The 27,531-nt window shown below is 39.1% G+C and overlaps 1 protein-coding gene across 1 annotated transcript; it reads left to right on the top strand.

Moving 5' to 3' along the window:
• The first annotated feature begins 112 nt into the window (after positions 1 to 112).
• On the top strand, positions 113 to 25,846 carry UBE2J1 (ubiquitin conjugating enzyme E2 J1). Its single transcript, XM_059401049.1, has 8 exons — positions 113 to 289; positions 7,996 to 8,069; positions 9,208 to 9,339; positions 10,437 to 10,521; positions 10,802 to 10,907; positions 14,482 to 14,611; positions 16,084 to 16,203; positions 22,340 to 25,846. The coding sequence occupies exons 1-8, from the start codon at positions 259 to 261 to the stop codon at positions 22,616 to 22,618; spliced, it is 957 nt and encodes a 318-aa protein (XP_059257032.1). The 5' UTR covers positions 113 to 258; the 3' UTR covers positions 22,619 to 25,846.
• The last annotated feature ends 1,685 nt before the right edge of the window (positions 25,847 to 27,531 follow it).

Raw genomic sequence — 27,531 nt, 5'->3', positions numbered from 1 at the left:
CCGGCGCCGGCGCCTGCCGGGCCCTCAGGGAGGCGGGGGGAGCCGCGGAGGAGGCGGCGCCATCGCGAAGCCCGCGCCCCGCCCGCACGCTCACACCCCCACCTCCCGCCTGCAGTCGGGGCCCGGGCTGGGCGGCGTCTGCGGAGGCTCCGTCGGCCTGGCCCAATCGGCCCGAGCCCGCGCTGACACCCGGGCAGCAGCGGCGCGGAAAGGTGGAGGCGGCGGGCCGGGAAGCCGTAGCCGGGACAGCGAACCGCCATGGAGACCCGCTACAACCTCAAGAGTCCGGGTGAGCGGGGCCGGAGGCGGCGGGCGGCGGCGCCGGGTGGGCCGGGGTGGGCGGACTGACCCCTGGGCTCCCGGGCCCGGCGCTGCGGTTCCCTCGCGTCCGCCGCCACTCGCGGCTCCGCTTCGGGGTTTCGCGTTCTACGCGAGACCGCCGCCTGCCGGGATGGTGCAGGCCGCAGGGCGGCCGGGCGGGCACCCGCCGCCAGTCGTGGGTACCCGCCAGTTCCCCGCAGCACCCGGACTTTCCCTTCTCCTCATGTTGGGCGCGTAGTGCTGGGTCCTGAACTCATCCCTGGGAACAGGTGTAAAGGTGATGTCGGTGGGTCATAGTTAACAGTCCCTGGCGGTACCTAAGCCCAGACGGTCGTTATCCCTTCGTCGCTGCCACCGGACTTTTATTAGCTGCTTGACTCACTTGCATGTGAGGATTTGGTTGTTTAAATATCCCATTTGCAACATTGGGGGCGAATGGAATTACAGACCTAGAGGAAAGATTCTGTGCTAAACCAACTAACCTAGAACTAAGAAAACTAGTTAGAGGGGCCGTGTACTTTAGAGGAAACCATGATTTTTGCCGCGACGGCTGACATGATACATGTCTGTGTTCAGTCATAGAGACTTCCTGCATCTCGTGCCCCTGCTTCATTCACAGAATAGCCCGAACAGTCCTAGCTTCAAGTTCTTTTCCCGTGCCGTGTAAAGATGCAAGAAAAGTCAGCAGCTCTCTCATATTAAGGCAGGCTGGAAATGAATCACTAGGGCCTGTAAGTGGTGGTATTTATTCTCTTCTGTCTGTACCTTGATAAATTTGTCAGGAGGGAGAAACTCCACAGTTCAGCTCTAAATGATAATCCTACAATATTCGTGATGGTTTGACCAAATATTGCTGCTGCTTATTTTTTCCTTCCAAGAAAGCATCCTTTCAGTAGGAATCAGCAAGATTAGCATCCTTATGAAAAGAGCTGACATTGTGATTTTTTTTTATTAAGAAAATACTTAATATGTAGAAACTCCAGAAAAGTCCGAGGATATTGATTGAACAGAGCATTGTGAGCTTGAGTGCGGTCGGGCTGAGATGTGATCTTAGGTGACCAAGTGTGTAGAATGGGTCATAACATTTGGGGGGGGGGGGTCCATAGAGTTTTTTAAAAAAAATCTGGTGAAGGCTCTGGGCTTTCCAAGAAATGCATTTATACAATTCAATTTCAGTGGGTTAAGGACCCCCCCTTGAACCCACACCCCTCCCATCTCTTCTGAACACCTGGGGAAGAAAGGAATTTAAAAGAGAAAGGGAAAGAAAACCTTAGTTTTAAGGTTAGATGGTAGAATGCTTAAACTGTTTAGATTGTCTTAGATTTAAATAAAACTACGTGGCTAAAAATGTACGGTGACTCCTTGGTCACATGGTACCAAGTTCCTTAGGACAGCTGAGGACCTTAGTGGAATGTCCAGAGAATAATGGCAATATAAGTAATAGTGCAGTTTAGAATGGCGAACTGGTGGGTCCCAAGACATTGTTGTTAGAGCACATTGCTCAGGTTTGATAGGTTCTCATACCTGAAGTTATGAAAAGCTTTCAAAATTCTCCAGAATTTTGAACACTTCCAAAGTATATGATCTGTCGTCTGGCTGAGCTTTGGTCGACATGCCTCTGTATTATAAATTGCTTCCTCTTTTTGGTATCATTTCCTCAAAGGTGGTATTGCTGTTCTACACTAAATTATTTGTTAAGATCTTTTGTTGTTGTTACTGTGTGGATCATTTGGAGTTCATGGTGAAGTTGAATTAGATGATATATGGCACTTACTCGAAATGCTAGGAGGCATGGTGAAGCTTCCTTCCTTTGTTTTATTCTCAGTCCCGTGATATTTTTAGAGTAATGCCTATGTGAAAAAAACTGTTTAAAGGCACTGCACAATGGAAGGTACAGAACCTTTTCTCTGTAATGTGCAGTTGTCTTAGAGGTATGGATCGTACAATTAAGAGAATACACATAACTGGTTCAGGGCCAGTGCTCTAGCATGTGGATAGTAATTTGTTCACTTTGTAATTAGGAAAAGTTATTTCTTTGTAATTTTTCTGGAATAGACTTGTAGTTATGGGCAGAACTCTGTATGGAGCCACCTCCTAAGCCTCTGACTTAGCTTGTCAATAGTTGCTATGCATCAAGCTCCCTGATCCCTTTTTGAGTCTGCTCTGGCCAAGGTAGTAGGGTCTCTTAGTACAAAGTAGGGAGATCTAGGTATAAAGAACGTTCTGTGGGAGCTTTCTTCAGACAGGCCTGTGGGTGTGTTTAGCAGGTGATTGGTGCATATGAGATCGGTGCAAAGGCATCCACTATCTCCACCAGAAACTTGGGCATGACCTATGCATGCCCTTAATGTGAATTACTGGTGATTTAACATCTTCACCCAGATTTCGCACAGACTGAAAAAAACTTCTATGAGGTAATAAAAAACCCAAACTCATCAATTTACTCTCATACCCCAAACTTGCACCTCATCCCTTATTCCAGCGATTGACAGCAACTAGACATTTGTGGGAACCATCTTTGCTCTCTTGGTCTGTGTCTTTATTCCACCCCCTAGCCTGGAACGAACACACACACACATATGTGCACACACATGCACACACACAGGCACCAGTCCATGCAGACAAGTATTTATTTATTCGGCCACTGTTGTCTCCAGATCCAGTAAAATAAAATAAAATAAAGCAAAACTGATTTGATCACTCCCCAAATTGAAAGATTTTCAGTAGCTTTCTAATAGCTGTAGGTAAAGTTCAGAGTAAAGTGTTTAGCTTGGCCTACAGGGCTGCTCATGATTGGATCTTTGTTTGCCTTTCTCACCAACCTAGTTTCCCACAACTGTGCTCCTTTGCTCCCCCCCATCTCCTTTGTATTTTTGCCATGTATCCATCTTGGTGCAAGTGACTGTCCATATGGAGCCCCTCTTCTCACCTGTATGCCTTGATTCCTCTTGGAACCTCTGCTTGCAAAGGCTTCCCTTTAATCCATTGGAAATTCCCATTCTTCATGTTTCTTTAAGGTTCAGCCTTCTTCAGCTACCCTGGGCAGACTATTAGGTAGACTATAAGGTAGTCCCTGTATTTGTATACACTTAGTCAGTGTTTTTTTTTTTTTTTTTTAATTTTTTAAAGAATTTATTTATTTGACAGAGATCACAAGTAGGCAGAGAAGCAGGAAGAGAGAGAGGAGGAAGCAGGCTCCCCGCTGAGCAGAGAGCCTGATATGGGGCTTGATCCCAGGACCCTGGGATCATGACCTGAGCTGAAGGCAGAGGCTTTAACCCACTGAGCCACCCAGGCACCCCCTTAGTCAGTGTTTGTATTATAATTGTTTTCATGTCTTTCTCACTATGAGTTTTTTGAAGGCAAGAAGCAGGTCTTGGTTATCCTTCTGTCTCCATCACTTAGACATTCTTTAGATGTTTGTTGAATGGGTACCTTTCTAGGGTCTTTCTGGGCAGAAACACTAGTCCTTAAACATTTACTTAAGTGCTTTCACTATGGGAGCAGGAAGAGGCACTTGGGGAGCAGACACTGTGTTCATATCCTCAGTATACCTGCCTCCTGCATTTTAGGTATGCTTTGGAGGTTGATTATATTAAGATACTTGTTTTCCAAGAGAAAGTAGACACATGAGAGACAGTGACCTATAAAAGATCTCTTTAGCTAGAGCTTTGTTTCCAAAGCCCAACGTAAGCCTAGTGAGGTAGAGCCTGGGCATGGGAAGATTGCTAATGTCTGGTCTCATTGAAGCCTAGAGCCTGGATCTAGAGAGATCATATGGCCTCCATAAGAAAGAACAAGAGCAGGCATGCAGGTGCTCCCCACTTCTTTCCCTGCCCTTGCACATCTTATCTCACCATGGTAGAAGAATTCCTTGAATAACCGAGCAAAGCGGTAAGAGAGGAGCTGATCAGAAAAAGCTTCCTGACAATGTGATATCTAGGGATGGAGAGTATCAGGAGTCTGCTAGTGCAGACTATGCACTAGCCCCAGTTGCCAGGCAGTATTTCTAAACTTGGCTATTCCATGGAAGTAATATTTTTGCTTGGGAACCAGAGAGCCATGCCACGAAGCCAACCACATATGTTTACGGCCTGGTTTTGAACCAAGGAAGAACCTTATATCCCAATCTATTTCTGACCTTAATAACTTGTGACGGGGGGAGGTGAGGGGAGGAAGGAAAGGAGAATTATATGAAGAAATTGTTGACTCCCTTTCGAAAGGTACAAACATTGAAGAAAAATAAAAGTAAGTGATTTATTTTAAGGATTTAGAGCTTCAAAATGTCAGAGCCAGAAGTTTAATGCAGCCTAATTCAGAGTCCATATTCTTTTGCACTAAGCGTTTACAATATATGTAATTTCAGAAAAAAAAGATCATGAGAACACTAGACTAATATTACCTCTGTTTGGCTACATGGCTTTAGCTCTCACATGGTATGTTCCTTTAAATATATTCTTTTTTTTCCCCCCTTAAATACATTCTTAAATCAACTCTGACCCTTTCTTACATCTCTCATAATATCTAGGTACTGTTGGGTGTTTATTTTCTTCTCTCCTACTGAACTGAGCTGAGTGGGAAAGAGGCAGAGAAAATGTGGTAAGGGGATGGAATGACATAAAATCTGTTCTTCAGCTTAATTATTCAGCCAGCTGATGAGGAATGAAGGGGAAAAAATCTCTATGGCATCTTTGATTGCTGACAGCAGCCAAATTACCTTCATAACAGCTTCCATGATTTTATTTATATCTAATAATACTGATTTGAAAGAATGATATTTTTGTGTGGCTTTACATCGGGGTTTTTCCATCTTTGTTCTAAGGGAGCTGTTCTGGTTGAAGAAGCCAGCATGGAAGGGCCTTCAAGCTGTTTACTCCCTTCAGCCTAGTCTATCGAAGGGTCCCATGGAACATATAGAGGTTCTCATTAAACTTTTTTTCGAACGAAGGATTTTATCTTATTGTCAAATAAGATTGAAAACCATTGCCTTTAATCAGATGTTTGGAAAGAGATTTTTGGAGGGATAATAGGAAAATTCAGGTAAGCTAATATTTGAGTGCTTACTGTGTGCTAAGCCCCGAGGAGCCTGCAGTGAGTTAATTGTTTAGCAGGAAAGACTGGTGTTAAGTAATTACAAGTGAGAAGAACTTTAGGGAACTCAATCTAGTTTCTAGGGTAGTGGCTTCCAAACCTGACTGACCATTAGAATAACTTGGAGAGTATTTCTGGTCTCCACTCCCCTCCAGGATGCCTTAGAAATTTTTATCTGTCCCGGTTATCTGTCCCGGTCATTCCTCAGCATGCACAAGGGAAGGTGTCAGGGAGACCTTCCTGAGGAAGTTCCTTAAAGCCCATCTAAGTGAGATAGGGAGTGGGACTGGGAACAGCACTGCAAGCTGAGGAGCATGACAATTGCTTGATAAGAAACATATAGGTAGGGGTGTCTGGGTGGCTCAGTTAGTTAAGTATCTGTCTTCAGCTCAGGTCATGATCCTGGGTTCCTGGGATTGAGCCCTGCATTGGGCTCCCCGCTTGGTGAGAGTATCCCGCTTGGTGAGAGTATGCTTCTCCTCCTCCCTTGGGCCCTCCCCCCTGCTCATGTTCTCGTGCTCTCTCAAATGAATAAATAAATTAAAAAGAAACATATGGGTACATATTGAGACACACACACACACACACCCCATCATGTTCTAGATACAAGGCTTTTGTTCATTTCTTTGGTTTCCCCCACCACCTGTCCCATGACTACAAGCTCCTTGGTAACCAAAACTCTATTTTATTTTGGTCGTAGTGTAACATCTAGTATATACTCAATAAATATTTGATGTTCATATACTTTGATCAAGAGAAAAAAGTCTGTGCTTATAGGGACCTAGTTCAGTGCAGGAGATGGAAAAGAATTAGTAATTATGGAATAGGATAGTGACTTAACTTTTACCCCCACTTAGGAACTCTTGATTAATATGAAATTTTGGGAGTGCCTGGGTGGTTCAGTTGGTTAAACAACTGCCTTCAGCTCGGGTCATGATCCCGTGGTCCTGGGATCAAGTCCCACATCGGGCTCCCCCTACTCTGTGGGGACCCTGCTTTTCCTTTGCCCTCTGCCTGCCACTCTCCCTGCTTGTGCTCTCTTTGTCAAAGAAATAAAATCTTTCAAAAAAATATGAAATTTTATGCAGAAGTCCTGATACATACTGAACTGTTTGGTTGTATGTGTGTGGCAGGTGTTCTCAGTTAACCTCTTTCCCCATAACATTCCAATGTATACTTCCATATATTTTCCTTTTATTGTTTCCTCTGCCTTTTCATACCCATGCATACTGTTTTTCTTTCAGATCTGTATGTGACCCCTTTTCTCTTTTGTCTGCTCTCAGGTTAGGTGCCTACCTGGTACATACTTTTCTTAAAGCACACATTGAACTACATCAGTTGGTTTTCAAACAGAGTTTTGGGGAGCTTGGGCTACCCAGTTTTCCCCTGGCTTTGCTCTCCTACACCAGTATCCCGACCTTTTTTTAGCACCTAAAACTTGGTGAGAGGGACTGGGATCAAAGGAATGACCTTTGATAGCCAGGAAGGAAAAAAGGCACAGATACAGATGGGATTATAGGTTGTCAACAGTCATTTATTGTGGAAGTAAAAGGCTGTGCCATTAACTCCAAGAGGTGGAAGAGGAGTAAGATAAGTAAACAGGTGTGAAATAGTCTTGGGGTGCTAGTTGGAATGGGCTGGTGGGCTTACCAGAGAAATTCAAGACATTAGGTAGCATGTGTCTAAGAACATCGTTGGGTTGGGTCAGCTAGAATTGCATTTTATTAGGGGATTATGAAAAAACTCCTAAGAGCCATATGTGTGGTTGAAGAGGGAAGTGAAGATAGATGTAAATGGACATAGAAAATTATGGGGTCTGTGGATTGGCAGTTATAATTAAGCCTAAGAGTCATTTCAAAAAGGAATTCAAGGGGCATCTGGTTGGGTCAGTCAGTAAAGCTTGAGACTCTTGAGCTCAAGCCCCACACTGGGCATGGGACCTACCAAAAAAAAAAAAAGAGAATCAGTTAGAACTAGGGAGATTCAGTGACCTCTGGGGACACCCATTTATATTAATGCACAAAAGTGGGTGGAAATTCCCAAGAGGTGGAGGATGTGGTGGTGGGGGCGGTGTCTACTGTTCATGAGCATGAATTCCAGAAGGCACATTTTTGTTAATATAGGCATTTTAACAAGATAAGAGTTGGATTACCTGTGTTAGAATCCCAGTTGTCATTTACTAGTTGTGTGACCTTGAACAAGTTACCTAATCTTTCCATGTTTTCAGTTTCTTTGTCTGGAAGATGGGAATAAAAATGGTATCTATCTCATAGCATTGTTTTGAGGATTATATGAGTTAATGTTAGAGTGCTAGCACATATGAATCATATGTAAGTATTTATTAAATAAAAATAATACTGCCCTAAATATTTACTTAATATTTAATTCTTCTAATGCCTAGTTACCATGTCCTTCCCTTTTCTCGGAATACTGTTATCTCATAATTAAACTTTTACCATACTCAATTGAGCGTCCTCTACACATTTTTTTACTGAAATAGGAACTTTTTCATTAGGTTTGTTAATCTGAACTAATCTCTTAGAAAAGTATATTTTAAATGTCTATCTTGTGAATTTATTTTAGCTGTTAAGCGTTTAATGAAAGAAGCGGCAGAATTGAAAGATCCAACAGATCATTACCATGCACAGCCATTAGAGGTTAGTTTCCATCTTTTACATATGGATTTTAATACTTTAATATTTTAAATGAATTCCTTAAGATTTTTTTCATTGCTTTGAGTCATTACAGATGTGTTTGGTGTGGTTTATTGGTATGTTTTTCTCCCTGCATTTTCTTAGTATTCATTTCATTAGCCATTCAGAATCCGACATGGTAGGAGCAAACTTCCAGTCTCTATAAAATGATCTCAGATGCTAAATTGGTTTTAGGTTTTGAGTATGGGGGAGGGAGAGGGTAATGAAAAGAAACCCAAACTCTATGGTTTGGAAGACCCCTTTATGGTTTGAAGGGACCCCTGCAGCTAGTCTGGGCTTCTTGCACAAACATCTCTATCTCCTTTCAGTCTTCTTATTTGTAGAAGGAGGGTATTTAAATGTGCTCAGTCTGTATTCCATGATAATAGTGAAAATAAAATATAATAAAGTATGTGCAAATATTTTGCACACTGTAAACTATAAAGTACTCAGGGACCCTAAGATGATGATAGCATATTTATTAACATTACTATTTATAAATAAATATGCTCTTAAGCATCTATGAGGGATAATTTTTTAAAGTTTGTTAAAATAATCCACATTTATAGCAATTATTTGATTATTAAAGGAATCATTTAGTTTAATTAAATCTGTAATCTAATTTATGAATATATAACATTGCTCAGCTGTTTTTAAATCCATTTGTTTAAAAAAGGTTAAAAAAAGATTTAACTCTCGTGGGACATGAATGCTGGATTAAATAGCTTTTATTTATAACTTCTTTTTTTTTAAGATTTTTATTTATTTATTTGACAGAGAGAGATCACAAGTAGACAGAGAGGCAGGCAGAGAGAGAAAGGAAGGGAAGCAGGTTCCCCGCCGAGCAGAGAGACCAATGTGGGACTCGATCCCAGGACCCTGAGATCATGACCTGAGCCGAAGGCAGCGGCTTAACCCACTGAGCCACCCAGGCACCCCTATTTATAACTTTTATACTTGAGATATTTTGTGCATTAGAAACTATTCTAATAATAATGTGAAACATTTAATTTTTCTCACCCAGGAATATTTCTGGTACTCATTAATAAAGATGATCAAATGTTTTAATGTTAATGATTCCTTGCTGGTTATTTTTATTCAGGATAACCTTTTTGAATGGCACTTCACAGTTAGAGGACCCCCAGATTCTGATTTTGATGGAGGAGTTTATCATGGACGAATAGTACTGCCCCCAGAATATCCCATGAAACCACCAAGCATTATTCTTTTAACGGTAAGAAATCTTGGCTTTTTGGAATGCTTGTGATTTACTTCTTCATGGTGACTGCAAAGCATGGTTAGCAGACTCATTTTCATTAAGAAGTAAAGCAGAACATTGTTATAATTTTGTCTTTGGGGACCAGAACTTAATAGTACAGTTCTTTTCCCCCAAAAAATAATTCTGAAGAATTATTAATGCTAATGAATGTACAATTATCATAATGTGGTTGCTAGGATTCAATGAATTAGGAGATACAAAGTGCTAGGCAGTGTCTGGCACTTGGTAAGTACTCAGGAAAGGGTAGTTAATGTTATTATATCTCTTAATCACATCATCACCTTCAACTTCTCATCTTTCTTATACTCTTTTCTTCAGTTTTCTCATTTTTACGTACAGCTCTGAAAATAAGAACTGTCACAAGGTCCTCAATAAATGTTAGTTTATTACCATTTATATCTTAGAATTTCTGTCTTCACATATTTCAGCTCCTTGTGAAGGAAAACTGTTGGTCCAGTTTTCTCTAATTTTTCCTGGAGTGTTGTTCATTTGGAGTAAATTCCTCTTTTATTAAGCTCTCCTTCCCTCCTTTCCTTTAATTTGCAGGTAGGTCTAATTATCCTCTAACCATGAAAAAAGCAAAACAAACAAAACGCAAATCTGTATCTCTCCTACCTCTTTAAGCTGTTTTGTATTCCTGTCTTATGAAATTGCATCATCCTTATGAAAATCACTGCTGTCTCAGAGCCGCCTGCACCACTGTCTAGTTAGGTGACACCAGGTCCTTAGGTTTTCTTAGCCTCTGCCTGTCTTCTCTTTTAGACCCCTCACAGAGCCTAACTCAGTACTATACTCAGAGGAGGGCATTAGGACATCATGATACATCAATTACTTAGATTTCAGAAAGGTGCTACAACTTCTAAAAACAGCTTTTATTGTTTTACAAGTATGTGTAGAGTGTCTATAAAAGGACAAAAATCTGTATCCCATTGAAGATTATATTCTTTTCAAGTTTTTAAAAAAATTATTTATAATATAAATATATTTATGCTTACAAAGTATAAAATATTAAATACATACATAGTTTTTAAAATGTCTTGTTTATTCCTAAGGCTAATGGACGATTTGAAGTAGGCAAGAAAATCTGTTTGAGCATCTCAGGACATCATCCTGAAACTTGGCAGCCTTCATGGAGTAGTAAGTATTAATTTAAAGTGAGTATAAATCTTCTACAACTCTAATCAGTTCATAAGTATAAATTATAACACCCTCTTGAGACTAAAAGCTGTTTTGGATAATTTGCTGTTACTGAATAAAGAATAAAAATTCTTTCCTTGTCTCATTTTTGCCATCATTTTAGTACAACCACCCTACCTGTTCCTCTTCAGTGAAAGCCTGTGTGTCTTTTTTCTCTTTCCAGAGTAAGCCCAGTTCCTTTTACAAAACAACTTAGATTGATGTTTACTTTTTATTCCAGTAAGAACAGCATTACTAGCCATCATTGGGTTTATGCCAACAAAAGGAGAGGGAGCCATAGGTTCTCTAGATTATACACCAGAGGAAAGAAGAGCACTTGCCAAAAAGTAAGTTTTGCATTTCATTCTTTGTTAAGATTTAAATATTATTCTGGGTAATGGCTGATAGGGGATAGGCTCAGTTTCTTTCTTTGTGAGTTACCCTGGTTTCAGGGTCTAGTCTAGTTTTGCTGTTTTAGGATTTCATTTGTAGCAGTTTACTACGCAGGAATGACCAGAGTCTAAAGAATTGATTTCATGCTGTCTAGTTTTAGAAAGTAGTTAGTAATATTAGCCCGCAGTGGGAGATACCTTTTCCTAGAAAACAGTTCTGATCATTTGTCTCTACGTGGGCAGAATTACAGATGGGAAAAAAACCCCAAAAAACCAACATAATTGTTTATATGTAGCTTTCCGTAAGATTAAAAACTTCTTGAGGGTAGGGAGGGAGTCCACTTTTATCTTAGCATCTACAGTATTAGGCTCAAAGCAAATGCTCAATAAATAATCCTGAATAAAGTAAAGGGGATTTTCTTTATTAAATTATGGCTTCCTGGGGTGCCTGGGTGGCTCAGTTGGTTGAGCGACTGCTTTCGGCTCAGGTCATGATCCTGGAGTTGCGGGATCGAGTCCCGCATCTGGCTCCCAGCTCCACAGGGAGTCTGCTTCTCTCTCTGACCTTCTCCTTGCTCATACTCTCTCTCACTGTCTCTCTCTCAAATAAATAAATAAAATATTTAAAAAGAATTAAAAAAAAATAAATTATGGCTTCCTAGTGGTCTTTCCTTCTCACTTTTTTCAGATGCGTTCTATCCGTATAATCCAGATTAGTCATCAGATTGAGTAGCCTCTCCTTTGAGTAGTGCAAAAACTAATTCTTTCTTTCTTTTTTTTTTTTTTAGATTTTATTTATTTATTTGACAGAGAGAGATCACAAGTAGGCAGAGAGGCAGGCAGAGAGAGAGAGGAGGAAGCAGGATTCCCGCTGAGCAGAGAGCCCGATGTGGGGCTCGACCCTAGGACCCCGGGATCATGACCTGAGCCGAAGGCAGAGGCTTTAACCCACTGAGCCACCCAGGCGCCCCAAAACCAATTCTTTCTGTCTGTCTCTCTTTTTTTAAATTTTTTTTTTTTTTAAGAACAACTTCTAACCCAGTTTATTTTTTAATCGGTGTGCATAGCAAAGAGACCTTATAAGAAACCCTATCAAAGTACTTTCCAATCCTGGAATATTAGACCCAACCCTCAACAAATGTTAAAGATTCCAAAATTGCAATGAGGTGAAGAGGAAGAGTATTTAAAGTCACTTACTTCTGTAATTCTTGATCTTGATCATTTTCCTGCTTTGGACTCTGCCGTCTATCACTTCTCAGACATATTATGTTAATTAAATTATAGTATATCTTACCCTTCCACTGCCCAGAATATGTCCTATGTAGATATTTGTTAAATCAACCAGATTTTAGTGTCTGAAAGGTTTGATAGACTCTTGGATTTCATCAACAGCTTTTCTTTTTAAACCTTATTTCCAGGTTCTGGGGATATACCTTACAGCAGCTGTTATTCACAAATTATATGTACTTGAATATATGGCATTTGTTTCTATTTGATTTTCTTGGTTGGCTTTCTATCTTGATACTTTTATCCAGTTCATTTCATGCATAAGGAAAAAAAGAACTTTTGTTTTTTTGTTCTAGACTTGCCAGTGTATATATTCTAGGTTCTTCGTCTATGATAGAGGCTTTTTATTTTTTAATTTTTTTTAAAGATTTTGTTTATTTATTTGACAGAGAGAAGTCACAAGTAGACGGAGAGGCAGGCGGCGGGGGGGTGGGGAACCAGGCTCCCTGCTGAGCAGAGAGCCCGATGCGGGACTTGATCCCAGGACCCTGAGATCAGGGCCTGAACCGAAGGCAGTGGCTTAACCCACTGAGCCACCCAGGTGCCCCTGATAGAGGCTTTTTAAAAACATGGTTTTGCATTAGTCCATGGTAGCATATTGTCCTTGTGGATAAACTAATACATTAAAAATTAACCTTCCCCTCTAAGTTTCATCTGGCTTCTCAGTTAAGAGTGGACACATTTTAATGCAAATAATTTGGATACAGCTGACTCTTAAAAGCATAGGGACAGCTGTGCTGCTTCTGGTGAAACACAGATATTCAGCAACAAGTACTAAGTTAACAATACTTTTATATATATTTTGTTCACATGAAGTTGTTTAATAAATTTAAACAGCATGTTCCTAAAGACCAAAGGCTTCTATTATGTTGAAATGGGAATCCAATTAAATAGTTTTATAAAAAGTTCAGCAATGTAACCATATATACTTCTGTATATTATACATACTTACTTCCAGTCATATAAATCCTTAGCACTCTTGTGGACTTTAGGGCACTTTTGGCTATCTCTGGAATACAAAGGGGAAAATGAAAACATAGAAAAACAAATTAATCTTGGGAAGTAGTCTAATTAACAGATTTATTTTGAGTCTACTTAATATAGTGAGTGATACATTTCAGAGTCTTTGGATTTTATAGGAGTTGTCTGTCTTTCAAGTTATACTGCTATTTATTTTTTTATTTTTGTGTTTTTCCAAGTTTTTATTTAAATTCCAGCTACTTAACATACAGTGCAATATTAGTTTCAGGTGTAGAAATTAGTGATTTATCTCTTGTGTCCAACACTCAGGGCTCATCGCAAGTGCCCTCCTTGATCCCCATCACCTGTGTAACTGCACCCCTTGCCCCTCCACCGGCTCTCCCTCCACCACACACACCTTGCCTCCCCTCTGGTAACCCTCAGTTTGTTCTCCATAGTTAAGAGTGTGTTTTGTGGTTTGTGGTTTGCTTCTCTCTCTTCCCCGCCCTTCACTTGTTTGTTTTGTTTCTTACATTCTACATATGGGTAGAATCATATGGTATTTGTCTTTCTCTGACTGACCTATTTCACTTAGCATAAGTTATACTGCTATTTAGTTGAATAGGGATTGTGAATTTTTTCCCTAGAAATATCTGTAAATTTTATTTTTGGTGGCTTCTTTACTGTTTTATGTATGTCTCAGCTAAATATAATTCAGATTTTATAATGGACTTTTTTCCACAGGCTTAACATAGTTTTGTTATGTGTGATCGTGAGGACAGTATAGTTAGACATCGTATATATTTTGTTGTATATCTCTAAAGCTTAGTTTTCTTTAGATAGTATGTTGGAAAAAAAGTGGAAGCTAAGCCCTGGATTTTATTTTTTTAACTTTAGATTTTTAAAAGTTGAGATATAACTGACATGAGTTTTTGTTGTTTGATTTTGTTTTTTTGAAAGTTTTATTTATTTAAGTAATCTCCACACCCACCATGAGGCTTGAACTCATGACCCTGAAATCAAGAGTTGCATGCTTTTCAGACTGAGCCAGCCAGGTACCCCAACATGAGTTTTTTCTTTTTTTTTTTAACACCAACCTAACTTGTGTATTTGTCTCAGAACTGTAATAGTGCCATAACTATAGATGTATGTATATAGATGAATATGATATGGAATTATTCAGGGTTCTTTTACTTTAAATTGAATCATTCAGTATTTGAGTATCTTGAATTGACATTCAGGTATTTGATTTATACCCATCAAAAAAATTATTTCCTACCAGATCACAAGATTTCTGTTGTGAGGGATGTGGCTGTGCCATGAAGGATGTCCTGTTGCCCCTAAAATCTGGAAGTGATTCAAGCCAAGCTGACCAAGAAGCCAAGGAACTAGCTAGACAAATCAGTTTTAAGGTACTCTAAATTAGTGAATAAATTCTAACTATGTGACCCTTTTGTTTACTGCCAAATTCTGGATAGAAAGTAAAGCAATATAGTTCTGTTGCAATAATGTTTTACAAATAAGTTTTTCTTATTCCAAAACTAATAATGTACATTCACAGAGGGGTCCAGCACAGTGGTTAAGGGCTTGGACTCTGGTCCACAGTGCTGGGGTTCGGATCCTAGCTTTGCTCTTTATTGGTAGTAGGACATCAGATATGTTACGTGGCCACTCTGTCTGCACCTTTTTCTTTTTCTTTCTTTCTTTTTTTTTTTTTAAAGATTTTATTCATTCATTTGACAGAGAGAGAGATCACAAATAGGCAGAGAGACAGACAGAGAGAGAGTTGAGGAGAAGCAGGGTCCCTGCTGAGCAGAGAGCCCTATGCGGGACTCGATCCCAGGCCCCTGGGATCATGACCTGAGCCGAAGGCAGAGGCTCAACCCACCGAGCCACCAGGCGCCCCTGTACCTTTTTCTTATCTGTAAATAATGATGTTACTTATCTTGTAGGATTTTTATAAGGATTAAGGGATATAATACTCACTTAATATAATACATAAGTGTATTGTATTTAGAACTGGCCCTGATACTTAATAAATTTTAACTATTATTTAGAAGATAGTAATTTAGAAGAAAAAAACAATCATGCATAATCCCATCCCCAAGAAATAACTGCTGTGAATATTTTGGTGTATCTCCCTTATGTCCTATTTTTTCTACATATGTTTTACTCAAACATAGAATTGCTTCTGGATTTTAATTAGCCCTATTAAAAAATGTCGACCTGCATCAGGTAGCATGCTGCTTCCTCCCTATTCACCTCCCTTACATCCATCGGTCCTTTCATATCCAGTTCTTGAAAGAAATTTTTTCTTCTGTTCATTGTGTTGCTAAAAGAGGTGGTAGTTAATAAGTGTTGGTTATTTTCTTCCTTCTGAGGATTCCTTCTGTACTTAAATTGCTTTTCTGAAAATCGTAGAGCCAGAGGTATTTTGTACATCAGAATTTCGGATTTTAGAAAATACCAAACATACATCATATTTTAGTCCCTGCAGTGGGATCTGGGGCAGTATCCCATAATCAAATCTATTAACATTCCCTCAGCAAACCTGGGAATGTCTACAGTAATCTGGGATAAAAATAACCTCACATGTCACACTTCACCTGGAAGTTACAAACAACTTAATTTGGAATTGTGGATTATGAACCACGGGTGTTAGTTTTGTCTTTCACCAAGTAACAGCTCCTTGAGAACAGGTTTTGTCTGTGCTTCTTCCTGAAATACCTAGCACAGTCTCAGACACAGGAGTGCTTAAGGTTTAACTGATTGATAGTTGATATTAAATTAGCAATTAAAATAAGTCCAACAGAGGATTAGTAGGTGTGGCTTATTCTGTATGTTTCCTGTTCTAACATTGCTCTTGGGTGTACCTTTTTTATAGGCAGAAGTCAATTCATCTGGAAAGACCATTGCTGACCCGGACTTAAACCACTCTTTTTCACTAAATGATTTACAGGATGATATACCTACAACATTCCAGGGTGCTACAGCCAGTACCTCGGTATGGCTCTTCTCTTTTACATATATGTATGTCTGTATCATTATCATTATTTGCAATAGGAGGAGACCTCTAGATGAAATACCTGAATATTTTGATTCTCCTGACCACCTCTCCCTCTAATGAGTCAGATTATCTTAAGCAAATTATTCATACTTTTGGGGTCTTTTTTCTTATTAAATGAGGTTGGGCTAAATAATTTTTAGGTCCTGTCATCTCTCTGGAATTCTGTGAGTTCTCTAAAAAGTTAGTTACAATATAGCACTACACTTTGAATAAAACAAAATATACATACATTAGCCACTTTTTTTTTTAAAGATTTTATTTATTCATTTGACAGAGATCACAAGTAGGCAAGAAGCAGGCAGAGAGAGGAGGAAGCAGGCTCCCTGCTGAGCAGAGAGCCGGATATGAGGCTCCATCCCAGGACCCTGGGATCTTGACCTGAGCTGAAGGCAGAGGCTTTAACCCACTGAGCCACCCAGGCACCCCATTAGCCACTTTCTAAATAGGCACTGTTTCTTTAGCAGGTTAAGCTGCATTAACTCTCAGTTAATAAAGGACTAGAGCCAAAGATTTGCCTCAGACTTGCTCTGCCCAGTACTGTAGCCACTAGCCACATGTAGCTATCTAAATTTATATTTAAATTATTCAGAATTAAACTAAATTTAAAATTCAGTTCCTCAGTCACAGTGACACATTTCAAGTAACCAGTAGCCACCTGTGGCTGGGTGGCTACCCTATTGGACAGCATAGGTATCAAACATTATCATCTCAGAAAGTTCTGTTGGACAGTGCTGCCTTGCACATAGTTAAGTGCCCAGTAAATAATTGTTGAATGAAAGGTTAAATGAATACTATGTGTCTTGTTCTGCCCTGACCTATTATCCAGATATTGGTGGGTATAGGTCATCAGAGATTAAGAAAATTTGACTGGATAGTTGCTAAATAAGGATTATGGGGGAAAAATACTGATTTTCTTTACATATATTAAAAGAAATATCTTTTTTGTAACATTGTTTGGTTGAGTAGCTACATCTTTTTTTCCCCTCTACAGTTTTAGAGAGTATTTTAAAGGGTCAGGAAAATTGAAATAGAAGCTGGCAAATACAGATTTGCCTTTTTCTCAGGAATAAGTTAGTATAATATGGGACTGAATGGTCCTGAGTGGTGGTTCTCTCCTTTTCAGAGAGTGAGATGGGCAGAGAGAAGTAGGTTGGAGAGAGAAGGGGAGAGGTGCACGGGAGGAAGTACTTGAAGGACTGGAGATGAGGGAGTATGAGGAAAAAGCGGATGCTGAGAGTTAAATTGTTTTTACATGATCCCCATGTAATTATGAATTGCAGAGGGATATTATAAATTATATTATATATAAATATGAATTGTATTATATATTATATATTAATAATATAATATTAATATATAATATATAAATATATTATAAATTAATTTTGAAGTATTAAAAATTGAGATTAATTTTAGTTTTTTTTTTTTAAGATTGTATTTATTTATTTGACAGAGAGAGAGATCACAAGTAGGCAAAGAGGCAGGCAGTGGGGTGGGGAAGCAGGCTCCCTGCTGAGCAGAGAGCCCGATCCTAGGATCCTGAGATCATGACCTGAGCCGAAGGCAGAGGCTTAACCCAGTAAGCCCCCCAGGTGCTCCTACTTTTAGTTTTTAGTTAAAAATGGAACCATCTCATTTCAGAGAGGGAAGGGTGGTTATCTTTTCTCATCTAAAAGGACAGTCTCCTGATATTTATGGTGTGTTTAAATCTGTCTTCAGTCTCTTATATCTGTGTCAAGTTATATTGTATTTCATATATTGCAGTTATACTTATTCTACTTGTAATTTATTTTATTATTAATTATTTATTGTCTGCCCAGAATGTTAGTTTCTTGAGGCTCAGAGCGCTTTTTTTACTGCACTGTATCCCAGTGCCTGGCCTTGTGCCTTGTATATAATTGGTGGGTCAATACGTATTTGTTGATTGAATAAATGAATCTTAGGATTGGCACTTTTAAAAAAATACTAGAAATACAGGCAAAGAAATTAAGAAGTTTAAGTAAATTACATTGCACAACCAATAATATTATTACAGTGATATTTTCCATTTTGATTTGATTTGATTTGATTTTTGTTTTATTTTTGTTTATTATTGCAGTATAGTTGGTGTACAATGTTACACTAGTTTCAGGTGTGCATTTTGATATTAAAGTACGTAAAACTTAGAATTCTTTTTCATAGATACAGGTCATTGATACCAATTCCGGTTAAAACACTGAGAAGTAATCAATTGTTATAGTTGCACGTTAAGCTTTTAGTTATATTTACATACAGATTATCTCAGAGTATAATTATATAATTTGATCACCATGGACGTAATTGAAACTTGGTTTTGGCTAGGGGTGGCTGCTTTACATGCAAGTGTAATATAAATTCACTAAAATGTTATACATCAAATCCCAGATAAGCTATGTTTTTTTAGCCTTGAGGGGGCGAGAGATTGCCCAAAGTCTAAATACAGCAGATAATATCAAGCCATCTGTTGCTTTTTGATGCAGATTTTTTTAGCTGTGTAGAAATGAGGAAATTACTGATGGTAGTTTTATGTTATTCCAGTCTGTCAGATTTTTTTCCCTCTTCCTAGGTATTGAAGTTCTGAATAAGCCATTCCATTTTGTATTAAAAAGCAAACACAAAACTCCTTCACAGATGCTGGTTATTCTAGATCATTATAGAAAAAATTATGTATTACAAGGGAATTATTTGTGATTGATGGTTTTTTAAATTAATTCAATTAAGTACACATCATATACTTCTACCTTCCCCCAAATGGTCGCTTCATCTTAACTAATGAAACAGAAACTGGTATGACTTACGTCTTCATTCAGTGATAGGTATATTTGGACAAGTTTAGGTCAACAGCAAAAATTTAGAAGTCCTACCACCAATTGTACACAGCATTTTGAAAATGCTAAAGCCAACTTCATGTGAACTGCCAAAATTTTGTCCAATTAGTCCTTAAACTCCAAGCAATCTAGGTTCCTCTGGGTCTGTAACCTTCAGGTGTTACCATTTTCCCTTGATGGGATTGTTTTTTTGGGGGGATTTTTTTTTAAAGATTTTATTTATTTATTTGACAGACACAGAGATTACAAATAGGCAGAGAGGAAGGCAGGGGTGCGGGGGGGGAGAAGCAGGCTTCCGGCTGAGCAGAGCGCCCGACGCGGGACTCGATCCCAAGACACTGGGATCATGACCTGAGCCGAAGGCAGCGGCTTAACTGACTGAGCCACCCAGGCACCCGTGGGGGATTGTTTTAAATAGGAAAAATTTTAGAATTTTATGGTGTCTCAGCACTAGTCAGTAATAGTAATATAGCCAGAAGGATCCTGAAATATGGGAATCTAATTAAAGCAGTATGTCTATAAAGTATTTCCATTAAGTGCATGTACTAAAATATCATCTAAAGTCAATGTTTTAATGGATTGTTCTAAATTTTTTTTTTTGAAAGATTTTATTTCTTTTAGAGGGAGTGGGTATGCATGAGGGCAGGGGTGGGGAGGGATAGAGAGAGGGAAAGGTAGAGAATCTGAAGCAGACTCCTCCCCAAGGTCGGACCCCCTTGGGTGGGTGGATCTCAGACCCTGAGATTATGACCTAAGCTGCAACCAAGAGTCAGCCCCTCAACCGCCTGAGCCACCTGGTGCCCCTAAAATGTATTAATCATACCAAAAGGGGTCTACAGAACTCTCCTAAGTAATGACTTTTTAAAAATCTTAATCTGTGGGGTGCCTGGGTGGCACAGTGGGTTAAACGGTGGACTCTGGGTTTCTGCTCAGGTCCTGACCTCAGGGTCGTAAGAATGGGGCCCCAATAGGGCTCAGAGCTCAACCAGAATCTGTTTGAGATTCTCTCCCTCTGCCCCTCCACCCTGCATCTGCATGCACTCTCTCTCTCAAATAAATAAATCTTAAAAAAAACAGTAACAAAACCTAAATGTAGTGTCTACAATGGGGCATATTAACAGTAACAGTATTATTAATGACTAGCATTTAATCAACATTTGTGTGCCCTAAGCACCTTATATCATTACTCCTTTTAATCCTTACACTACAGAATTGGGTATTATCCTTACCATACAGATGAAGGAGCTGAGTCTTAGGCTGAATAATTTGCTTAAGGTCCTGCATCTCCAAAGTGATAGAGCCAGCCGAATAATGCTAAGGCTCCCCGTTTTAGTCAAGTATATGGGCATTGTATTCTCCCCTCAAACTAATGGAAAAAATAACACATATAAAATAAAATCTAAAATAGAATCAATCTCTTGTGCTGGTTTCTGGACTTACAGCACCTTCATATTTTTCCTTAAGAGCCTTCCCTGTAAGCCTTTAGCACTTTTGCTGAATCAGACACTTCTGGCTTCTTGGCAAAGCAGTTAGAAGAATGGGAGATTTCAAATGGAATGTTGCTGTATCAGCTGCTATATAATTCGGCTCTTCCCAATGAGTGCTTATTAAGATCCCGTATAATGTCTGTGACAGTGTGAGACCTCTTAAAATGCTGCTGCTTTGTGGATCTGCTCCCTTCAGAGCTCCTTGTTGCTGGGAGTCTTGGAGTTTGAAGTCCCAAGTTCACGCAGCTCTAATTCAGTATCGGCATTGACTTTTATCTAAAGTCAGTAGTTCCTTTTTTAATCTCTGTGTTATGGGTCACTACATTTGAGTACTTCCAAAGGACAGTATTAAGAAACTCAGATTATTCACACCTTTTAATGTTGAAATGAATATCAGATTTCAAGTGTAATTTCTTCTGTAGGTAACTTAGATCAGCAGTTTCTTTCCCTAATGTTTATAGCTGTTGCCAGGACAAAGCCCATCCTTTTCCTTTTTTTAAATTTTGAGGGGCACCTGGGTGGCTCAGTTGGTTAAGCTGCTATCTTCGGCTCAGGTCAGATCTCAGGGTCCTGGGATTGAGGCCCTGTGTTAGGCTTCCTGCTCAGTGGAGAATCTGCTTCTCCTTCTCCCTCTCCCCACCTGCTTGTACTCTCTCTCTCTCAAATAAAAAATAAAATCGATTTTTTTCCCCTTCTAGATAGTGAAATTTTCTCTAATTGAAAATAGTTTAAATGTTTTATATTTACTCACTTTTTAAAGTTATTCTGAAGAAAACTTGCATTTTTATTTTTTATTTGAAAGGGTATTGGTGCTAATATAACCAGCTCAAGGTGTTTTCAGTAAAAGAATTAAAGGCCATCCATCAGGTTATTAGAGGTAGAGTTAAGGGGTCTATATAAATAAAATGGAATTCGTATTTTGTAGAGCTTTCTTATCTATAAACCGTATTTAAGATTTTGAATCACGTGGTACCACATTGTGGTTATCCTTGACCAAGCAGTCATTGTAAGAATAGAAAGCAGTTGGTATCTTGTGCTTTGTGGGGCCAACTAGTGTGCCAAAGTATGCTTTACATACATAAAGTAACACAATTCAAATAGACAGTAAAGGGTTCTTCTAGACTTGTGCTTAATTCATTTGACAGGAGTTAAAAGAAAAGATAATCTTGGCTTGGAAACCACATCTAATTTTTATAACTGTACTGCTGTGGAGAACGTATGGTTTGAAATTCTTCCCTGTGCTGTATGATTGTTGGTGGCAGCATGTTGATGCAGTTAGATAATGTTGAAAGAGACCTGGTTCATGAGAGGTAACAGTTTCACTGTTGAGAGTGAAACTTTTTGCCATTTAGTTTGGCAAACTTTCAAGCTGAAAAGAAATCAGATTCCTTCTTTCCTTGGCTCTCCTGCAAGAAGCGAGGTGCCCGGATGTTTAACAGATATTGCTGGAGTTACACCTGAAGGGAGAGTAGAGAGCCATCTCTAGAGCAGATGGCTGAACTCTGTCCTTATCTTGTTTGTTCCTGATAAAGTCCTCCTCTGCCTGATGCGTTCTCAGAATAAGTTGTGTTGTTGGCTTATTTGGGAGAGTGAGTAGTTACAGCATTCAGCTCATTCTGGGTAGTTTTGCCTTTAGTCATATTCTAGTGCTCTGAGATTCTTTGTACTCTTGAATAGATAACAGGTATATACACAAGTTTTCTTTGCCAGTTTCAAACAAAGTTTCCTAAAATTTCCTAGTATGGAGCCCAGAACCCCTCAGCAGCATCTCTTCAACAACCTGCTCAGCCTGTAGTTAAGAATACCTCCATGAGCCCTCGACAGCGCCGAGCCCAGCAGCAGAGTCAAAGAAGTTCGTCTACTTCCCCAGATGTGATCCAAGGCCAGCAGCCAAGAGACAACCACACCGATCATGGCGGATCCGCGGTTCTGATTGTCATCTTGACTTTGGCATTGGCAGCTCTTATATTCCGACGAATATATCTGGCCAATGAGTACATATTTGACTTTGAGTTATAATATTGTTTTGTGTCTTAAGAGCTGTGACTCAACTGCTTCATTAAACATTCTGCATTGGGTATAATCTAAGAATTGTTTACAAAAAGATTATTTTGTATTTACCCTTCATTCCTTTTTTGATCCTTATAAATTCAGTATAGATATAGCTAGACTTTCAGACTATGTCTGCTTAGTTTAAGGGACTGGAAGTCAAAGTCCCTTGTCTCACCATATGACCTGCTTTACAGAGAAATAACTTATTGTTGTTTCTCATGCCTCAGCTTCTTTTTATGTGAATTTGTGATACTTTTCTGTATGACTCTTTTTGAAATTTTTGGATTAAAGAAGGTGTTTTAAGTTTCAGTGAGTATTACTGGTTACTCAATACCATTTATTGAGTACTCTGTTTCTACTTATGTAGAATGATATAGGGATAAGAGTTGGAAAGGGAAAGTAGGGCTCTTCAAATAGCTTGATGAGAATGTCATTCATAGGAGATATACCGGGATGCCCATTCTGTGACTTTGTGTCCTAAATGTCATTCAGTGAAAGTAACTATTTCAGTCAAACATTTATGAGGAAATGAGATCTTTGTTATTGGATGTTATTTGGAGGGAATAATGCTTTGTAACCACTTTGATATGCTGTTATCCCCTTCTCTCCCAAATGCACACAAGATTTACAAAGAAAGGAAACGGTCCTCCACAGATCTTTTTTTAAGGAAAGAAGGGTCCAAGCCAGGAAATCACTTGGTTTCCTTCCAGAAGTCAAATGGAAGGATCTTCAGATTTTAATGTTTGCTCTGCTTTGAACTGTATCTCTTTTGGAGGCATTATATGCCTAGCTTTGTAATCACTATAAATTTAATTATTCTAGGAATATGTATAATGTTGAAATATTTCATGTACCATTTTAATAGAAAAGCTCAGGGCCCAAGTAAAAGTGATAGAAATTAGAAAAACCTTTCCTTAGAATTGTCCACCTAATCAGAGCCCAAGAAATAATTTTCAGTGCAAAATCAGTATATAAGTTAGTGCAAGCTAGCTCCATGGATTCTGGCAGATAATTTTATCATCATAATGCCTGGTGAGAACATATAATCACAGAAAAAATTGCCTTCAGCACATTCAGTATGGCATTGAGGGCCCTCTTGAGAGTATTTGTTAATGAAGATTTAATTTTTAAATACAGGCAGTCCCCTGCTTTCAAATAGGTTATATTCTAAAAGTGCATTTGTGAGTTATTTATTTTGTTTTGTTTTCAACTCAGTGTTGTAAATGGTGTTCAGGTTCTAGACAAGTCCAAAAAGTCCATAATGTATCTTGAATACTTTGGGGGATGGTGTTCATAAAGTCCTTAATGTAGTTTTAACTAACTGAAATTACAGACAAGATAGAAACAATTTGTAAAATGGTATTAAAGGCAAATTTAATTTTACTGCTGCAATGGGCTTTTGTTCTGTTAATTATCAGACACAATTTCTATTTTCATCTTATAGCCATTTTTCCTTTATGTCCACATCTAAAGTGAGAACATACTGTATACTATTATATAATACAGAATTGTCTTAAACTTGAATAAATTAGCATTTTAAAAGTGTTTACAGATTGTTTCTGTTATATCTATAGCCAAAGTTGGTAAAGTCTTAAAAAGCTCAAGGACTTTATGAGGACCTCCTCTGTCAGGAAGATTATAGGTGACATATTTTATAACTTTATTGCCATGAGAAAGCACGTTCTGAAGTCTTTGTTTGGAACACAAAATATTATAGATACTGGTTCAGTGGTCTCCTAGCAAGAGGTCACTGACCCACCTGGGAAGACTAGATAATGTTACCACCGGAGAAGAAGCAAGTCTCCCTGCTCTCAGCCTATGCTGAGATTAATCGTGTGCTAGGAACAATCTTCCCTCCACTTCTTCCCAGTCAAACCTGAGCCGGCCTCTGGATCTGTGTGATCTTGTTACATGTTTCCATGGGGTGTACCAATACTTTTAAGATTGATTAAGCCAAGAAGATTTTGCACTGTGCAGGTCCTTCTCTATCTGATTTGCTTCTCTTCCCTACCTTGTCAACTGACAGGCCACCTTCTTGTTTGTGTTGGCATTTTTTAAGCGCCTGATAGTACATCTCTGAAAGTGGCATATTCTTTGTTCTTTCCCTTTCGGCTCACAGATGCTACCTAAAAATCCTTAAGTTGTCAGTCGGATCCCCATCATAGAGCGGATGAGCAAAATCAATCTTTGGGGCTATTCTTACTCGAATGCCACCTGAAGAGACTTCAGAAAACTTATTTTTTTTTTTTTTAAAGATTTTATTTATTTATTTGACAGAGAGAGATCACAAGTAGGCAGAGAGGCAGGCAGAGAGAGAGAGAGGAGGAAGCAGGCTCCCTGCTGAGCAGAGAGCCCGATGCGGGACTCGATCCCAGGACCCTGAGATCATGACCTGAGCCGAAGGCAGCGGTTTAACCCACTGAGCCACTCAGGCGCCCAGAAAACTTATTTTTAAAGCCCCGGTTTATCCCTTTAATTAGAGTGTAAGGACAAAACCAGGTGTGTGATCTGGTTAGTAAAGGCTTAGGACTCCTTCCCCTAGTCCTCAGATTTAAGTTAATTCATGGCTTTTTCTTTGACCAACAAAGCATATGAGTACATATCAAGGTAGTTAAAATAGCATGCTCGAAAAAACAATGTCTCTTTCACCTGTAACTGTTTTAGCCAATGAAAGCTTTCAAATTTTATGTATTGTGGGGCTTATATGTAGCACTTTACATTTTCATGCTGCTTATTGTTTTATTCTACTGAAATAAATGAATTCTCAATGAATTTTTTAAAAAGCCTTTAAAATTGTTTATCATTTTGACTATAGCAATATATTTCCTATTTCAGGAGAATAAGAAATCTTCTTGTTATTTTTGGCTATGAATAAACCTGGTATCTTGAGACCTCCCATTTTTATAGACCACAATCTGTAAACAGGCAAACCTCACACATTTGGACTTACTTGAGCAGAATTCTAAGCTGAAGTACTGAAAAGCCTGTACTGTTGCATTATTTGCAAGTAAGTATATGATAAGTGACTGCATTTAGTGAACCTGACTCTTGAAGACTAATGTGTGCATTAACATGGGTGCTGTTTAAGCCTTGTGGGAGGCTGTACATTGCTCAGAAGCTGTTTGGAACACCTCTTGAACAGTTGCCTTCAGACCTAGTTTGAGCTGCTCAATAAAACCAGTGACTTTATTCATACCGTGTTCTGACCACAGTATTCTTTATGTTATTCGGTCTTCTGTCCATTCTACCTCCTTAAATATTCTTTCATGTCTTACCACTTCTCTCTGTGTTCATTGCCATTACCCTAATGAGCTTTCATCTCCTCTGAATTAGTGCAGTAATCTCTAACAAGTCTCCAGTCTTGCCCCGTTCCTCACCCCTCTGCCAGAGTCTTCTCCAGTGTGCAGGTCTGATTCTGTCTCCTAAGACAGGCTCCAATCCTTAATGCAGCTTATAAGGCTGTGTGTAGCCAGACTACCACTGAGCTCTCTGGCCTAATCGGACAGCAGATGCCTCCTGGGGCCTTTCCACAGCGTTGAGCTTGAGCCACTGGGGCCAATCCTCTGTTCTGAGAGAAATAAGCAAATGTTAGTTATATATCCACTGCCTCGCACCATATACAAAACTCAACTCATAATGGACCCAAGACCTTAATGTTAAGAGCAAAAACAATAAAATTGTTAGAAGAAAGCATAGTAAATCTTTGTGACCATGAGTGAGGCAGTGGTTTCTTAGATACAAAACCAAAAACACAAGTATTTTATCAAAACAAACCCTTTGTGTTTCAAAGAACATCATTAATAAAGTGAAAAGACAATCCCAGGTGGGAGAAAATATTTGCAGATAAAATATAAGAGGCTTGTATCTAGAATATCTAGAGAACTCATAACAATAATGAAAAAGCTAACCTGACTTAAAAACAGCAAAGGGTTTGAATAGATATTTGTATAAAGAAGATGCACAAATGACCAATAAACATGGAAAGATGCCTGAACATCATTGGTCATTGGGAAAACGCACATCAAAAGTACAGTAAGCTACTTCACATCCACTATGACGGCTGGAATAAAACAGGTGTTGGTGAGGATTGTTGGTGGGAATGTAAAATGGGGCAACCACTTTGAAAAACTGGTAGTTCTTAAAAAAGTTAAGCGAAGAGTTAACATATTGTCGCGGCCAGCGCGACAAATCGACCAGGAACGTGAGGGTAAGAGGATGAAGTTAAGAGACAAAGAGATGGGGACAGGAGGAGCACTGAGGAGGATGTCCAACAGTGCTAAGTTTATTCAAAGCACTAAGGCCATATATAGAGTGATAATAGGAGAAGTAATACACCTGTGTCTAGTTAAACAACCACGAGTTCCTCGTGACGCCAAATGGCTAATGCCAGTACAAATACAGCAAACCTGAAAGTAATTTAGGGCAGCAAGGATCAGCAACGAACTTTTGACCCCAACTGAATTGTTCTCAGTTGTTTAGCAAGCGTGTGGGAAGTCACGTAGGCGAGCGCACAACACATAGCACAGACCCTTTCTCAGTGCTACTCAACTTTTCCTGTCTTAAACCTTTGGTTAGGTTATTTGGACTTTAAAGGAGGCTCAAGTCAGGGCCTGGTTTGGTCCTCGTCTCAAGCGTTATTGCGGCCTCCCACACCATACGACCCAGCCATTCCACTCCCAGGTATATTATCAAGAGAGATGCAAACACATTCACACAAACTTCTACAGAAGTATTCATAGCAGCATTATTATTCATATCCCCAAACTGGAAACTCAAATCCCATTGACTAAGATAAACAAGGTGTGCTCTGTCTATATGATGGAATGGAATCTGGCCATGAAGAAGAATGAAGTTCTAATACATAGGACAACATGGATGAA

The sequence above is a fragment of the Mustela nigripes genome, chromosome 5, assembly GCF_022355385.1.
Source record: "Mustela nigripes isolate SB6536 chromosome 5, MUSNIG.SB6536, whole genome shotgun sequence".
Classification (NCBI taxonomy): domain Eukaryota; kingdom Metazoa; phylum Chordata; class Mammalia; order Carnivora; family Mustelidae; genus Mustela; species Mustela nigripes.
This window is presented reverse-complemented; position numbering and strand designations above follow the sequence as displayed.

Bases quoted from the DNA above. Each gene is read 5' to 3' on its own strand.
- UBE2J1 (XM_059401049.1), top strand. From the start codon at position 259: ATGGAGACCCGCTACAACCTCAAGAGTCCGG. The intron at 8,070-9,207 runs GTTAGTTTCCAT...ATTTTTATTCAG, and splicing joins ACCATGCACAGCCATTAGAG to GATAACCTTTTTGAATGGCA. The intron at 10,522-10,801 runs GTAAGTATTAAT...TTTTTATTCCAG, and splicing joins TTGGCAGCCTTCATGGAGTA to TAAGAACAGCATTACTAGCC.